The sequence below is a fragment of the Falco rusticolus genome, chromosome 6 (assembly GCF_015220075.1).
Source record: "Falco rusticolus isolate bFalRus1 chromosome 6, bFalRus1.pri, whole genome shotgun sequence".
NCBI lineage: Eukaryota > Metazoa > Chordata > Aves > Falconiformes > Falconidae > Falco > Falco rusticolus.
The window spans coordinates 18,402,578-18,419,945 of NC_051192.1; the positions used below are offsets into that span (position 1 = coordinate 18,402,578).

A 17,368-nucleotide genomic window follows, 5' to 3' on the forward strand; every position below is an offset into this window, starting at 1 on the left:
TTTCGTAGCCCAGACAAAATCCTCCAACAGGTGACAATCCCAGTTGCCGCTGCACCTGCTTCCAGTTTCACCTCCATGATGCACAGGTTGGTGTATCACAAGGACAAAACCCTGCGGGAAGCTCCACCTTGGGATGGACCCTCCACCAGTGGTGGCTTCATTGAAACCCCAAGCCCAGTCCAGCACCTGAGAGACCCGTCGCCATGGCAGAATCTCCCTCTTGACCTTCATGGCTCTTTTTTCCCCTTTCCTACAGCCTCATGGTAGCACCTGGGTAGATGAGTTGGTATTTTAAATATACACGACAGGGCACATACTTGTTTTTCCTTTACAGTGGCATCTGGTGAATTAAATGATGTTTAGACAATGCTGATGATGAAAAGTGCACTGCCACCAGCAGCCACCAATATTAGAATTTACAATGGACTAACCACTCTTTTTCATTTCCCCTGTATCCTTCCCATCAAATCCTAACCCCAGAAACCTGAGAAGTAGAATATCCTCCTAAAGCCAGGCTCACAGAGAGAATTAAACACAGCAAATTCAGCTCCTGCAGCAGACATTTGCACATCTCAACTCTTCCAGATAATGTAATTTCTCGACCAAGCAGAACTTCTTTAAAGCTCAAGTTTGCAAAGCAAAGAGAAGTGAAGCAAGTGGGAGACATCCACGATATAGCAGAACTCCATCTCCTCCTACAGGCAGGTCATTCTGGAGGCAGAAGGAGAAGAAGGGCACAGGAGCAGCTGTGGGCATCCAACATGGATGTTAAGCAGGGATAAAATGGGCGCTGTAAAATTCTTGCGTTGCCTGTTGGGTATGTGAAGAGGTTGGAGGATGGAGAGGTGGGAATGAAGGACACGTGGTGGGAGCAAGGTGCTTGTCAATTGTTTTCTGGAGCACCTGAACTTGCACCTGGAATCTGTGCCCACTTTGAGTGTTTTATTTCTCCTCCTTGTCTAGAAAACACACGGTGCCGGAGGGCTGGAGCAGCTCAGGCCATCCAGTCTTGCTTGGAGAAGGCTCAGACCTCCACGACCTGCCTCTGTCCACAAATGTGTGAGAAAACCCATGGCACAAGGGACGGTGGCTCAGGGTGGCTGAATACTTCTGAACGACTGCTTCTTCCCCCAACCTGCAGCTCCCGGCAGGTGCCAAACCCAGAGCCAACCAAAAGGCAAACCAAGGGACAGCATCCCACTTCTGCCCTTTGACCCTGGCCCAGCCAGCTCACAGGATGCCTCACGCATGGAATCAGCTCGGCAAGGAGGACTGAGCTGCTCCCAGGTGCACCCACCCAGTAAACAAGCGACATATTTCACTAGATCAGGTGGCTCAAAGCCCCGTCCAACCTAACCTTGAAGATTTGCAGTCATGGGGCATCCATGACTTCTCTTTGGACTCCACCGTCCACTCATGGTGGAGCACTTCCAGGCTCAGAGAGTGCTGCCTGCTCCCCAGCATCATGCTCGAGGGCATCCTCATGCAGGATATAAGACAATCTGACCTGAAGAAACGTTTCCTTTTCACCTAACTGAGGTTCAGCTCATGCCTTGAAGCACAAGGGTGAAAAGCCCTTCCAAAACCTTGCTTAATCTTTTTCTTCCATTTTTTTTTTAACTCTTGTAATTCCTGTTTGCTCTTTCCCAAGACTTACCCAAATATTTTTTGTTCTTACCCCATGAACAGGAGCTCTGAGCAAACCCAAGGTGCTTCCATAGCATAAATCTGCAAAGGAAATAATTCCTTCAAGGCTGAAGGCAAGCTGCAGAGCCTGCCCCACAACTCATATTGCTCCTAATTGACATTTTGATTCTTAAAATAATCACACATGAAACCAAAAATCTAGCAAGTGCTAGATTTTATTTGAAATGGCAGCTCCTCCTCCCCATGCCGCACCAAAGCAGTCTGTAACAGAAAACGCGTGGAAATGAAACTCCCGTCCTTAGCTGCTGAGCAGTGAAGGGCTGTTCACTCCTCAGAAAATGCATTTTAAGACTCCGAAAACTCTCTCCAGCCTCTTTTATTAACTCTTTGGAAGCACTCAGTACGGTCCAATGTATAATCCTAACGCTCCCCAGCTGCCCGGGGAGGGATACTTGGAACTGAAAAGCCACGAAGGAGCCTAAAAAATGCTCAGCAGCTTCCAAGAGCACAGGAGAGAGGCATATAAACAATCCAGGCTGAAGCCATCCAAGCTCTGCGCGCCTGTTTGCGAGTAGAGCACCATTAGCTAGCACAGCCTTATTTAATTAATAGGGCTTTCCGCCCCCTCCGAAGGATAGAGTACCTGGAACCATCACTGACGGTCAGCAACGAGCCCGCCTGCATCCCCGGCTGGTGAGTGGCTCCTGCATGCAGACGTCTGGGAGACCAGGTGAGCAAAGCTCTTCCTGTGCCCCCGCGTTTGACCGCGTTTCGGCTACAAGTGCCCGTCCTGAACGTGCTGCCAGCTCCATGAAAGCAGGCTGGGAGAGCCCGTGCAGCTCCTGGGAGGGTGCTGTGCCTCCTGCAGGAGTGCTGCGGTGGGGACCCGGCTCACCGGTGGGTACTGGTGGGTACCAGGCTCACCACCCAACCTGCCATCGCCCACGTGCCTCCCGCAACGAGCACGCCTTGCCCTGGGTCTTCCTCATCCAGAGGCTCGTTAACCTCGATGGGATCTCAGACGGGAGGTGGGGGGGGAGATGCACCATCCAGCAAGCAGATGACACCAGGAAAGTACATTACCGAGAGAGATAAGGAGTTTGATTCCCACTTGCCTATAGGATAACCCACCGCGACTCCCAAGACAACTGAGCCCTTAACCTTATTAAGAGACTTATTGTGCATTTGCCATTCCCGGCCCTCTGAGCGCCGTTATTCACCCCGTATCTCCGAAAGGCAGGCGCCTTACTTGCCGCAGCCGGTAAGCTGCCATCAGCCCCGCTCTTCATGTCAGCCGCTCTCTTCTCTTTGCTTAAAAAGGATTAAGCAGTCCTATCCATGTTACCATCTCCCCTGGCTTTCAAAAATAAGAAATCTCTTCTATTCATAGCTGCGTGTAATGAATATTTATACACCCAAATCTCTATTGCAGAGATCTGTCGCTGGATTATTCAATTTAATAATACTTTTGGGATAACTAAAAGGCCTGTATAATTGCTAATCTCAGCCAACAAGAGGGCGATGGATTGCAAATTCCCTGGGACACGAGCCCTGAATGCGCCCAGAGATGTGAGAATTAAGACTCTTTTTGCGTGGCAACATGCACCATAGCCTTCTCCTCACTCAAGCCCACCAGCTGCAGCGACGTCCTGCATTTCTTCCTCATTTTTACACACCTCGCTAAAAGTTTCTCTCTTTCCTTCCTACCATTGCCTTGAAGATCTGAGCAGACAGAACACGAAGCACCTGGACAAAAGCGGACAGCACCAGGGCTGGAGATGGCGACACCAGCAGTGGAGGAGGTGGCACCAGCACTGCAGAAGGTGGCACCAGCAGTGGAGGAGGTGGCACCAGCACTGCGGAAGGTGGCACCAGCAGTGGAGGAGGTGGCACCAGCACTGCGGAAGGTGGCATCAGTGCTGGAGAAGGTGGAGAAGAAGGCACAGAAGGTTGCAGCAGTTCTCTCCACACTTGTCCCAGCTCCACTGGCTTGCTGTGGAGGGAGCACGCCAGCAGGTTTGGGCTAAGTGCCCCCAGCACACAACTTGTCAAGAGCATCCCACCTTTGTGGATGCACATGGGTCAACTCACCTGGCCCTGCGTCTCCAGCTTGACCTCCTCCGCTGCAGGAGGTTTGGCGAGCGGCACCGGGGCTGTGTTACAAGGCTCCATCTGCTCCGTCTTCTCCACCTTCACCTTCACATCATCCAGGCTCAGCGCCGGGGCTGCAGCAAGCTCCTTCTCGTCTTTGTCCAGCAGATAGCGCAGGAGCTGGTGATCCTTGACATCTTTTTTCTTCAGCGCGTCCGGCTCCAGTTTGATGTCCGGGGTGCCCGGCAGCTGGCTCTGAGCCGTGGGGGTGGTGGCAGGGTTCGGCGCCGTCTCCTTCTTCTCGTGCTCCATGGCCAGGGTGGTGATATCGGAAGGGCTGCCCTCCTGAAGGAGTCTATGCAAGATCTTGTGCCGCTCGGTCAGTGAGCTATGGGAGGAAGGGCAGGTGCTGCTGGGAGGGTTGCCGGAGGCCAAGGTGCCGGCGGTGCCCGCGCAGGCTAATGAATCTTTGCAGCTTGTGTCCGCATCAGCGTGCCGAAGCTGCTGCTCCGCTGTGGTGGCCAGGAGCTGGACCAGCTTGTGGCTGGTGGCTTGGGAGCACTTGCTGTCCCCCTCTGAGAGCCTGTCGCTGGCGTGCAGCATGCCCGAGTCCAGCGGTTTTCCATCCCCCGAACCGCCATCCGACTGGATCATCTCGCTCAGGATGGAGGCGATCTCTTTGTTGTCCTTCGACTCTGCTTTCATGGGCTGCATGGCGAGGCGGCCGGGCGAGCTCTGGGAGCTGAGCTGTCTCAGCACGGGGGGTGGCGTGGAGTAGCCCACCGGTGTGCTGGGCCCTTCGGTCAGCCCCTGCATAGAGTTTATGGGGGCGCTGGGAAAGGGTCTGGTGCCACCGGTGCCACAGCCGCCCCCACTGCCACTGTTGGCCATGCCCACGGGGGAGTGCATGGTGGGCATGGTGGGTGAGAAGGGATTGCTGGGCACCCTGGGTCTGGGCACCAGCCCTGGGCTGACCCGATGCCTTGGAGACATGAACTGTGGTGGGGTGATCCCCGGACTATTCATGGGGGAGCTACTGAGGTTCAAAGTGTGGTTACTGTTCTGGGGACCAGCTTGTCCCTGGCTTAAGGCAACATTGGCTCCTATCTGGTTTCCAGGTGAACATCCAAAGCTGGTTTGGCTGGTGCTGGAGTTGCTGTTGTGGAGGCCGGCGCCTGGCTGCTGGTTCACGTTGGTGGCCAACATGCTGCCGTTGGAGGGAGGGATGGAGGGCGGCAGGGCCATGCCTTGCCCTGGGGAGATGCTGGGGTTCAGTGAGGGGCTGACCCGGGGAAGGGACATTGCGGAGTTAGTGTTCTCCTGGGGTGAGAGCATGCCATGATCCCTGTGGGAGATGAAAAGGAAAGGAAAAGTCACCAGAGGCTTTGCCTAAATCTTTAGTGTCACCCAGGCAGCTCCTGCCCCCCCATACATGCTCCAGAGCTCGGAAGCCTGGAGAGCAGCAGCTCGCAAGCTCTGGTGGTCTCAGCCTTCCTTGCTCCACCAGTGCTTCTGGATCTGTTTTAGTAGCACAGATAGAGCGCCGCAGCTTCAGCAACTCCCCAGAAATGTGACGCTGCTCAGGATTGCAGCCGCTTACTGGCTAAACCCCAAAGGCATCACCTTCTCTGGGTCTTATGTTCCTACACGGCTGGAGGAGGACCAGGCTCCAACAGCATTCCTCACCGCCCCAACCCCCTCATGTTTCCCCAGAATGGCCCAGGTCCACAGCCTCACCTCTCCCTGTCCTGCCAGTCTGTCAGAGCCTCTCCCTCCCCAAGTATTTTAAGTTCTCCAGGGCAAGGCAGAAACGTGAAGCACGTCTATAAACCTCCACCTGAACTCCCCGGGCCATCACTTTGCGAAACAAGAATAATCAAGAGCAACAGAGCTGCCATCATGCTGGTTTTCAGCCTCAGATTCTCCACGGGGATCACATCTCCGAACCAGCACCACAAAACACCAGTGGATCCTCTTTCCACCGCAGGGAACGGGCACTTTGATTCCTGGATTGCCCTCGCAGGCGCTGGCACAGCTCGGTAGCGGCGGGATGGGGACATACCTGTCGATGACGTGGATGCCCATGATGAAGGGCTGCATCTCTGGGCTGGAGGGGTAGCAGAGCTTACACTTGGTGTGGGCACTAAGCACCGTCCCGTCGCTCAGGGTGAATCGGTACGAGGGGCTGAAGGCCGTGCCACGTGTCATCACTGAAGGAGACAACCAGAAACACATCAGCCCCCTTTGAAACACAAGTCAGAACCTGCGCCACCTTATAAGCACCAGCGGGAGGATGGAGGGAGCTGAAGAGAAGGAGAACCTGCCTGGGACAACCACCTTCCCAGCAAACAAAACCACACGCTGCATGTTGGCTAACCCCATAGACCCAGAAAATAAGAGGGGTACACGTAACCGTGGGTGGCACAGAAATCCTCCCAGCTGCTTCTCCAGCTCCGAACCCATGTCCTGCAATGGGCAAATCTAAATCCATTTGGTGCCATCCCTGAGGGCTCACAGCTTCCGAAGGGGCAATCACTCAAGCACCAGCATACAACATACAAGCTGATGAAGCCCAGCCAGCCTGGGAAGGTGCAGCAGGACGCTGCTGCTGCAACCCTGGCAGAATCACAGCCCTCCAGAGGCTGAGCGACCTCCTGCTCCTACATTCCCGCCTTCCCCACATCCCTGTTGTAAGCATCCTCGCCAACACAGCAAAGATGCTCACAAAAGAGCCGACAGAGCAAAGATGCTCATGAATGAGCTTCCGCTGCTTCTGCTCAGACACTGAGGATGGTGTTTGCAGATAGCACAGGAAAAAAATTAAGATAATCCTATTTAGCTCCTATTTGCCTCAATTCTGTATTTCTTGAAAGGTGAGAGGGAATGTCATGGCTGGAGGAGCTCCTCCAGTGTTACTCAGCCCTCTCCTCTCTCTCTTTGGCACATTGTGATTATTGTTGCAGCATTTGTTTTTCTGAAAAGCACCTATCCAGCAAGGAGGACCATGTCTCAGCTTCTCTTTGCAACTCCCGCTGCTCAGCAGGAGACTGCACCAGCTGGGAAGAGGAGTCCATTACCTTCTTGAAAGAGCTGCTTGGCATAAGATGGCTCTCTGCCCTGCGGCTGGAAGAAAGCGTAGATGCATTTCCGCACCAAATCCTCCCAGCCCGTCCTGCCAGCAGCTCTCAGGGAACTGGTGTCAATGGAGATGATTTTACCTGGGCAGAGAGAGAGAGAAGCCACGTTACTCAAGCACAGCATGAGAAGTCCCTCAGCACAAACAGGTCCATCAAGGTGGAAAATGAAGCCGTGTCCTGTTTGGCGTCAGGCAGCAGTGGCAGAAGCACACAAGGACATCCTCCAAAAGGAGGTGGAAGTTCAAGGAGTTTGCTCTGGAACATGTATCCATCTCTACATACACTTTGGCCAGCTGAAGCAGCCACGAAACCAAACAAAACGCATTTCCATGCAATAGGATCCTTGCCCTCCGGAGCTGGGGTAGCCAGGCTGGACATGGCCTCACCCGGCAGGACACCCTGCCAGCAACCCTGCCCACACCCAGGGAGTCTACACCACGCAGGACCTGCTGCCTGCCTTCTCCCTCGATACGAAACACCAGGCAGCTTTGCTGACTGTCTTACAGCTATGGGCAGGGAGCAGAGAAAACATTCATAAAGGATTTTCAGGCTGCAGGGAAGTCCAGGATTATGATGAACTACCAGAAAGAAGGTCACCAGAATGACTAGAAAGCAATATTTGGCTGAGAACAAACCCTAGTATGAAAGGTGATGATTGTTTCACTCGCATCAATCAGCTCAACGGTCCCTGAATCCAAGGGAGCGGAGAGGAGCTGTGTGCGGGGCACGGGTCTGGTGTATTGGCTCAGGTGAGATGTAAACTCAGCTGAGGTGCCCCCACCCGAGGCGTCACCCACATTGGTCCTAGCAGTCAGCATGCAGTTTGAAAAGGACAGGCTGCTGCTCCTGCTATGGGGTCCCATACCGCCCCGCTGGCCTCTTCCCCCAAGGGACAACAGCTCCTCCGGAGCCAGGACGCCCTGGCATCGTTGGGATGTTACCTGTGGTGTCTTGCTTGGTCACGAAGGATTCGGAAGGGGTGACGGCTGCTGGTCGAGGTAATCGCCTTGCAATGCATATTAGACATGACTGGAAATCTGCCCAAGTGGGAAAAGGAGAAGGAACCGACAACATGAAAATCAGTGTTACAACCACCACTTGCAATATTGAATTTCAATTAAAATTACCACTGCTGGGCTTGATTGCCACGTCCTGTCCTGGAAGTGTTTACCTTGAGCAATCCTCCAGCCCTTCAAAGCAAACAGGCTCTGTCTAAACTATAAAATTTGCTGGAAAAGAGGTTTCCAGCGCTTGGAGAAATTAATTGTAAAGGCTCCTTGGATCTGGCAGTATCATACAATAAAATTCAGCACTAAAAGCCAGCAACTGTCGGCTTCAGGCAAAGTATCTGGTCATAAAATACCGTAATTTATTCCTTCCAGTCATGATCTCCTGTGTAAACCGCAACGGATTAATCCAGCTAATGCACTGGAAAATAATAGCTGGGACACTGAAAGGAGAGTTAGGGCGCTTGCAGGAAAGCAACAGCCCCTGCGGTGCCAAGGGAACCCCGCCTGCCCTGAGTCCCCGCGATCCGCCTGCAGGCAGCTGATTCAGCCCACGGACACGCAGGCAGCGCTGCGGTCGTCAGCGGTGAAGGCGCAAGGTGGGGCGTCACACACCCGTGTCACTCGCTGGAAGGGTCCTGCAGCCAGTGAGCTTTGGTGGGTAATAAAACAGTGCTCCTTCCCTAAGGAATACTGACTGTAAGCAGCCCCAGAGGCAGCTCTGGAGGGCCAGAGAAGCCAGGATGGCTGGAGGGCATCGGCTCGGAGAGGGTGAGAAGCCAGCAGTGAACTCCAGGCATCGCCCCCAGTGTCTCCCCTGGGCCAGGGATCATCTGTGCCAGGCCAGGAGTAACCAGCCCCACCAGGCAGCCCTGCAGGATGATGCTGGTCCCCTCCTGCTGGCACTGCTGTCCCCCATCCTTGTCCTCCTCCTGCCGGCGCTGCCGTCCCCATCCTTGTCCTCCTCCTGCCGGCACTGCTGTCCCCACCCTGGTCCTCCTGCCTGCACTGCCATCCCTACCACACTCCTCTTGCCTGCCCTGCCCTGCCCTCCCCACCCCAAACACAGGGTTGGAAGCAGAGGATGCTCTCCCCTACCTTCTCCTTCCTCCTTGAAGGACTTGGGCTGGGAGACAGTGAAGCACTGCATCACCTCGTAGCGCTGACGAGCCTCCTGGTTCTCAGCACCTGGTTCGTCAGGCGGCCGGATCAGCATCCTGCAGCTGAAGGTATGGCTGTTGCGCCTGGTTGCTTCTTGAGGCCAAGGAACTCCGTTTACTGGGGGATGGAAAAAGGAGAAGGAAGAGGGGATGTCAGGAGCTGCGCCACACACACGTCGCCCCCACCTTCCGGAGGACCCCTCGGATAAGGGAACAGAAGGAAAAGCAACAGCATGGAGGAAGAAAGCAGCTCGCTGCCCAGGTCAGGGGCGAGCCAAGAGCAGAGCCAGGGGCAGAGCGGCCCCCGCCAGCCCCTGGGGCTCCTTCGGACCTGCTGAAGACCCCGTGCCCAGCTCCACGCTCCCAGCTGGGCCCTAAGAGCACCTACAAAGGAAACCAGTGCATCGTCATGACAGTCATCGCAGTGACGTTTATGAACTGCTCCTTACATCGCTGGTAGGTGCTACCATCTCCATCTTATAAGCAGGAGAAGAACTGAGGCAGGGGGGCTCTGAGTCACTTCCAGAGCCTGGGAAGACTCCTGCTTCTTGCTGTTGGACTTGATATCACTCTGAAGCAACGATCCCAAGACTTTTCCAGCAAGTCCAGCTGAGCATCTCCATAGAAATTAGTTTGTTCTTTGTTTCCTCCTCATTTCTGGGGTAAGTCAGCAGTGAGATCTTCTGGTACTGCAGCAGCAAAAGCCTTCCCCTTTCATTTTTTTACGTAACCCAGCTTTTTCCCAAAAACCTCTGGGCACCAGTTGGCTGATTTTTCTAAGCCTCTATCTACATCTTTGTGGACATCCGTATGCAATCCAAACAGTTTTGCCACCAGCAGGTTATGAAGCTTTCATGCAACCTGACCTACAGGAAAAGCTGAGGGGCTTGTAACATCCAAGGAAAGACAAAATACCCAGCCGTACACTGGGCAGCCACAGGGAAAAGACAATGCCTGAACATCTACAGGCTCAACCTGATGAGTGCCCATAGATTTAGGTGGTTTAAGACATCCTTGTATTTACCCAGAAGGAAGACAAGTGTGAATTTCAAAAAACCCTCCCTATTTTTAAGTCAAACTACTTGGAAAAGGCTCATCTTCCTTTTTCTTCAAAGGTGTGAGTGGATGAGGGATCAGTGATGTCTCACCCACGTCAGCCACCCGGAGAATGCTCGCCTCCAGTCAACAAATAAAACCTTCTGCTTTGCTCGCTTCCAACACCCTGCAAGTGCCTTCACCATGCGATGCTTCCTCCCACCCTCACAACTGTTCGTTCTCCTGGTGTAGGAGACCATCGCGAGCTCACTGTTTGCACCGTGACCCTTTCTCACACCCCCAGGTGCAGCATATCCCCACGCTACATACTGGGCAGAATACTGACAGGCTCTGAAACCAGCTGGGGACAACCCCCCTCCAGCTGGGAGGACACCTGAAATGAACTGGGATAAGCCAACAGGCTCAGTCCCCCCAAATCAACACCTCAAAATCTTCCTCTTCGTTCCCCTAACGCTCCTATATGTGCTCCTTGTTTTGGGCAGACGAGTCAGTTCTTCACACCCACGAACCAAAGCTGAAGGCAAAAGTCTTCTCGGCAGAGAAAGCCAAAGGGGAGATGACTTGAATATTGTCATTCACCAGCTATTTATTAAAAAATCTAATATGGGTATCTCACTTGTAGGATGTATTTCACTAGGCAAAGGTTTACGGATTTTTATCTGGCTTTGGTATATCTCCAAATTTCACAGTAAACAATATAAAAAATAGTAACATATGTAAGTAATATACATAAAAAATAATATAAGGCCAGCTTCACTGAAGACGCAACAGTGTTTTCAACAGCGCTTTCCAAGCACCTGCTGATAAAAAAAACCCACCTCGAGGGTTCTCTTACCTAGAGACTTTGGCAACAAGTTCTTGACGAACTCGGCGTGATCCCCCACGTGCAGGATGCTGTAGACACTGGTGTTCATGAGCTCCTCCTGGTTATAACCCAGGTAGCTGGTCACGTTCTCAGAGACGAAGACGATCCTCCCTTCGCGGTTCACAACGAAGAAGAAGCCATCCAACGCCTACAAGGGGAATAAACCTGGGCAGTGTGTGGGCAGTGGGTCCCAGAGCAGGTCAGGATGCTCCTTGACCGTGGGCCATCTTCCTCTGCCTCTCACAGCTTGGCTTCACCCCCACTTTTTATTACAGCAGTGATCAAATAGCAGCACATTTGCTTAAACACCTGCAGCCTCCTCTGCTAAGGACATCCCTGCCACTAAGGATGGTGCCAGTGGAGGAGAAACAACCCTCTTTCAAGGGCCAAAGCAGTCAGAAAGGCTCTAATTTGGCAAGCCTGATTTGCTTAATTACAGCCCAAGAATGACAGAGCCTTTGCAGCATGCAAATAACAGTTTTCTTCATTCATTTAGCACGCACGTGGCAAATTCAGCCCCGCAGTCAAATGGAGGAGGACAAGCACGGCCCAAACCCAATCATACAAGGCGGGGAGATCTGCTTATTTTAACGAGGACACCATCAAGGTTTTTAATTCACTGCCGTGGTACTGGAGAGGTAATGCTTTCTGGTGCTGTGAAATAAGCTGAGAGCTGCAGAGCCCAGGGCTTGTGTGAGGAGCCCTTGAGAAGGCTGCTCCTTGATTTATGTCTTCCAAGCATGCATCACCTAAAATGCTTCATCCAGGAAGGATCTGGTTTTCCTGGACTCTAATTCCTAGTTATTCTACTCATCCACAGCAAGTTCTGGTGGACCGTAATCCTGCAACTAGATCTGGCCATATCCCAGAGTGGGAGGTGGTGTAGGGACAAGAGAAACTCAGGATGCCCAAAAATTGGTACCCGCGGCACTGCTCTCTCCTCTCCATCCTCCCACTTGTTCATGCCAGCAGAGAGTTCCTCTGATGGAGAGCATCCAGGCTTTATTTAATGCCGTTTCTAAAAATCAGGTTTTACTGCAAAGCAACATTAAGTGCAAGAAACAGGAAGCATTTAAAAAAGAAAAAAAAATAAGGAAGAAAGAAATCTTTTGTCAAAATGGTTCTGGCAGATAGACTGCAATTTTCCTTGTTCCCAGCTGTTGCCAAGACAACCAGCCTTTGCACTTTGGGCACCCAAAAAAAAGACCCAGGCTGGATGGTAAACCCCACCTGGACCCTTCTCCGCAGGTGATGCTGGTTTTGGGGGGCCGGGGGAGCAGGGAAGGGGCAGGGGAGCTCCGAGGCAGCAGCCGGTGGGGACCCAGCTTGCACCCCTCCTCTGTAGCCCCCATTCCTCCAGCAGCAATGCTGGGCATCTGTCCATGGTTTCAATATTGAAATACTTTATCAGCGCAATTGCTTATGGAAGTCAAGCCCAAACAACAGGTCAAGAGGCAGAAAACCTTCCTAAAAATGAAGATGCTTTTTAATAGCCTTTTTTATCTCCACTGTTCTGGGTTTGAAAATCCTGCCTGAGCCCAGGGCACCTAGAAGAAGCTGGAAGTCATCTGGGGAATGTTTTTAGGCATGAGAGGCTGCAGACTGCTTGGATACCAGCGAAGCCACTAACTGCACCTTGGGGTCAATCTGCACGGAAAACAAACTAAGGGCGGTAAGGGCTTGGTGTCCTCAAAGTGCAGACACGGTTGTCCTGTAGCATGGGCATGGGTCAGGGTCAGCATCTTGAGTGTGCAGGCTTCACATGCTGCTGTGGGAGAAGGCCAATGAGGAAATCATTCCTCAGCCTGTACAGGTGCTAAACAAAATCTAAACATGGATTTTAAATCAAGTAATACAGGATAGGCTGTTTATAAAGCAGCATTGACTGAGCATTAATGCCCCTCTGCGTTCCTTCCCGCAGAAAGGATGCATCGATACCCAACCCAAGCATTTGGGATAATATTAGGTCAGAAGTGATCTGATTTAATTAAATTTCCTTTTCTTTATGATGACCCCAGGTTTTCCAGGGCTACTTCTATTACTGATGTGCTGTCATCCCGGCTTCACCCCAAGGCAATCTGCTCCCCATCACCCCAGGTGCCGGCTTGTGGCCACAGGGAGCCACATATTCCTATGTGTGGTTATGGACACGACCCTGGCTGAACGATGCTCTGTTGAGCCACCTGGCCCCACTTTCAGCATTTCAGCGATGTAAAGGCATGTTCCCAAGACTGCACTGTGAAATACATGGATTTACTGTGGAGGTACGGACGCTGCTCTCTCTCTTATGGTTTTGTTGGTTCTGCCACTGCTCTCATAGGATGCCTTCTCCCAGTAGAACCCAAATACTGGGGTTTTGTTGAGGATCTGCCACCTTCTCCTGCATCCCTTCATATTCTCAAGCCTGTTCCTAGCACCCAACGCACCCCTCAAAATGCACGTGCCTTTCGCAGACTAATTTCTAAGCCCTTTCTGCATTTTTAAGAAAGATCTGTCAGACTGGATCTGTCAGACTGAGCACCTCTGTAGCCAAGCTACCAACTCCCCATTAACTCCACCCACATGCTTTCCATCCTTTCCACAAGTCAGACCCTTCCTTTGATGCTGACCCCCTTCCCATCCCTTCTGCATTAACTCCTCCATCTGCAGAGTCACCTCTTGCAGACATTTACTTATTTTGACACCCTCACCCCAGGGCTCAGGGGAGACCACTGTGGTATGGAGAGGGATTAAACAGGTCTTGAAAAGCATGGATGGCAGCACGGGAGAGCTCCCTGCGGCCTCCAAGCATCTTTTGGAGATGCAGAAGAGGCCAAAAACATTGCCAGGGAGAGTCTCTCTCCCCAGGAATCCTGAAACTCAGGTTGCCTTTCAGTCTCAAAAATGATGCCACATTTCACCTCCCGGCTACTGGGCTCCCAACAGAAACCAGAGAGTAAATCGTTGGACTGTGTCATGTCAGCAATTATGCTCTTACAGTTAATTAAATGAATCAGATGATGATGTTGCTTCCTTTTGGTCTTTGAACGTGTAATTTTATCAGGCAGTTTCAAGGCAAGAAGGTGGCTGTGGGATGGTGCTGGCCACCTCCAGGGAGGAGCTCCCCCAGCCCCAAGCCTGACCACACCATGAAATTACCAGCTGACTGATTTTGGATTTCAAATTTATCTGTGATAAAATATGATAACCCCACATAATAACCCTCTCCACACAAGGTGATCCCGTCAGGTCCAAGCCTGACCTTTTTCCTGAAAGGTGATTATTTCTGAGTTACTGATACCAACCGAAAAGCGCTCTCCTCATCCTCCCTGTTTTTCAGAGGACAGGAGGACTCAGATCTGCTGAAATCCATCCCCCACGCTACCTAACTGACCTCCAAATGAGGCCGAGGGCTCATTTAATCCCCAGTTAGAAGCAACTCATTATTTTCATGCCAATATGAAGAAGGTATCCAGAACAGCTTCAACTTGACCAATCCAAGCTCCATCAAGCTTGGCTAAGACTCACTTTCCAAACCATTTGCTGAAGTGAAGGACTAAGATCAGTTTACCCACAACTTAGGCCAGGGATGCAGTTGGGCCTAGAGCATCCCAATTACGTCCCCGTTGCCTTCCTCCTCTGTATTTCACTTTCTTGGTGCGCTGCTTTGCTTTGGGCAGTAGTGGGAGCCTGGCAGCATCAGCAACATTTTAGCACCTACCTCCAGAAGAAGAGGTCCCAGAGACTCCTTCTCAATCACTCCTTGGCTGCTGGATGAGATGTCAGACTTCTGCACTTCATCATCAGCTGCTTTCTCTGCAGCAAAAGAGAAGGGACGTTACAGCCAAAAGAACCATCGTTTTACTACTAAATTATTACCAATAATAAACAAAATATTAACTGCTTGTCATACAGGCAAGGCAGGATGCGCACCATAAGACTCCAGCATTTTCATTTAATGAAAGAATATTCATAAAGATATAATGTGATTTCTAATTATTTATTATTATAAAATAAAGGCACTAATTAGATGATAACCTACTGCTAGCAGGAAGAAAACCCCCATCTTAAGCAGAAGCCTGTAGAAAGAGGCATCCAAAATCAGCATTTTGAAAAGGAAATGGTATATCCAGTTTAGTGCAAGCTACAGTATTCAATCTGGAACTTTTCCAACATTTTTAAGAAATAACTGCTGGGAAGAACTCATGGAGAACGGACTGTGCCAAAGGAAACCTGCTGGAGAAAAAAAAAGCAGCTCCTACCACTGATGTGCAGGGAGCATCCCAGATGCCGGTCAGCTGGGAGCCAGCAGGGCCAGAGATGGGAGAAGAGCATCCAACGTGGAGCAGGTGATGCTGCTGGAGGAATCCAGCCCCAGCCCTGCCAGAAGCTCTCACTCACACTGTATTGCTGAATAATCCCTTTGTGAAAAAAACCACCCAAAAAACCCAGAGAGAAGGCCCTGTTATTTATCTTGCACTCCCCCAAAAGGTGCTAGCCACGTCGCGCAGCTACTCCGAAGAATTCAGATAAATCCAGCAGCAAAAGGCGGGTGGCAAGTGGGATGTGATAAAGCCAGCGATCACCAGCAAGTGAGCCACGACGCTGCTGGTGTTTCAGGGCTGTTTTCTTTTGCTCCTCCATATCCATGACTGTTTTCCCCTGGGAAAGCTGAGAGAGTCCCTCAGACTCCCTGGATGCGATCTGGGAAGGATGGGGAGAGTAGCATCCCGAACACTGCAGGATACAGTGGAGATTAACCCGATTGCTGGGGGTGACTTGGGAAGCTGGCAGTGCAAGCCCCAGCCAGGCACATCTGGGGCTACAGATCTATTTGCAAAGAGGAGATTAATTACTGTTTAATCACATGGTTTGGGCGAAATAAGGCCAGAAAGAGGCAAGCGGGAGCTAAACCTTGATGAAGGGGAAACCTGCTTCATTGATCAGGCATCACTTAGCAAGGGAAAAGCAGGGACACCTCTGACTGCAGATGCTTTTTGTCTCAATGATGTTTTGCTCTGAAATGTGAAAACACAAGCTCCCAGGAACAGCCCGAGGGGCAGGGCATTACTGACGGCACACTGGTGCCCCTTCGGCACTGGCAAAGGAGATTATTGCCTGTGCAGGATGTCAAACAGCACAGGAGACCTGAAGCATCCTTGGTCCAGGCTCACACGGGTGGTTTTGATTAAAAAGGAAAAAGACTCTTTGTGACTAGCTGAAAAATTACTTGAAGCTTGGTCCTTTATTAAGTTTACACCATTTTAAAGGTTTTCCTAGTTACCAGAACCACAAATTCAGCCTAGCAGCTGGAAATTAAGCTGTGCTCCTTCTGTATAACTAATTGTTAGTGTAAAGCAAGATGCTGGGGCCAGGGTGCAGCCAGTGACTCACGGACAAGCACGGTCCAGGGGGATGCAGCCCCATCCTCGCAGGCTGTGCTTCCCCACATGGCAGGAGTAACAGCCCAGGGTTTGCTGGTAAATTAAAGGGATGTTCAGAAAAATCCCAAGGACTAAACACCTGTGGGGTGCTGGGAGCTGCAGGGAGAAAATTGCTAGAACTGGTTTTAAGAGGGACGGCAGCGAGGTGTGAACTTTATTGCACAGCCAGGCAAGGGAAAAGGCTCCTCAACCCACAGTGCCTTGTGCTGGCCCTGGAAACCCTCATGGGCATCAAGAAATACACGTTTATCAATCAAATGTCATCAACACACCAGGCTGATGAAAGAGCTCTGCCCAGCCCGTCAGTCCATTCCCAGAGGGCAAGGGATGTTTTCTCTGGATAAATATCCATCGAGCGCAGTGGTGTGCATGCCAAAGCTGCAGGCCAAGAGGTTTCTAGGGCCGCTGGGGGTTTACTGCTCATCTCTCTTGACACTGGTCTTCGTTTCTGATCATCCCAGCGCCACGGGAGCCGCTCACCTGGCTTGTCTCTCAGTGGAAGCTAAACCGCACTTGCTGTTTTGCAGTACGTCGGCCGCGAGCTTTATTATTCAGCATCAAATCACATTTGCCAAACGTACAAATGTGTCACTTGAAACTCTTCACCCCTGCGTCCTCCCAGGACTTTAGCAGTCTTCAAGCTCACTTCGGGTGTTTCTCTTCCCTGATCTCTTTCCTGACTTCGTCTTTCACATCCTGTGGGTCACTCCTAAAGCAGCTCTCAGGAGAAGCAAGTGTGGAAAAGCATTTGCACAACACTTGCTCTTGCAGAGGTGGCTGCCAGCTTTGCCCACCGATTTATCAGGTAGTCTCTGCCTCTGCTCTCCCTCTCACCCCAGCAGCTCTTTTCTCTTTAGGAAATAAATAACTGAAAAAGGTCACGCCTTCACCTCTGCCGGCACAGCCCCGAAAACAACAGGCAACATGCGTTCCACGTTGAACATGCACACGCAGGTTTTGGATGCTCAAGCAACGGTCTGAC

At 51.6% G+C, this 17,368-nt stretch overlaps 1 protein-coding gene across 9 annotated transcripts in view; it reads right to left on the bottom strand.

Annotated features, from left to right (window-relative positions):
• NCOA1 (nuclear receptor coactivator 1) overlaps positions 1–17,368 on the bottom strand; it is a 179,630-nt gene that overhangs the window by 21,126 nt on the left and 141,136 nt on the right. For all 9 annotated transcript variants that reach the window (XM_037390790.1, XM_037390792.1, XM_037390793.1 and 6 more), the window contains 7 exons: positions 14,664–14,758; positions 10,934–11,111; positions 8,981–9,160; positions 7,817–7,912; positions 6,816–6,956; positions 5,801–5,948; positions 3,739–5,083 (listed from right to left, as the gene is read on the bottom strand). In XM_037390790.1, coding sequence (XP_037246687.1) covers positions 3,739–5,083; positions 5,801–5,948; positions 6,816–6,956; positions 7,817–7,912; positions 8,981–9,160; positions 10,934–11,111; positions 14,664–14,758 — 2,183 coding nt within the window. The remainder of the gene's footprint in view (positions 1–3,738; positions 5,084–5,800; positions 5,949–6,815; positions 6,957–7,816; positions 7,913–8,980; positions 9,161–10,933; positions 11,112–14,663; positions 14,759–17,368) is intronic.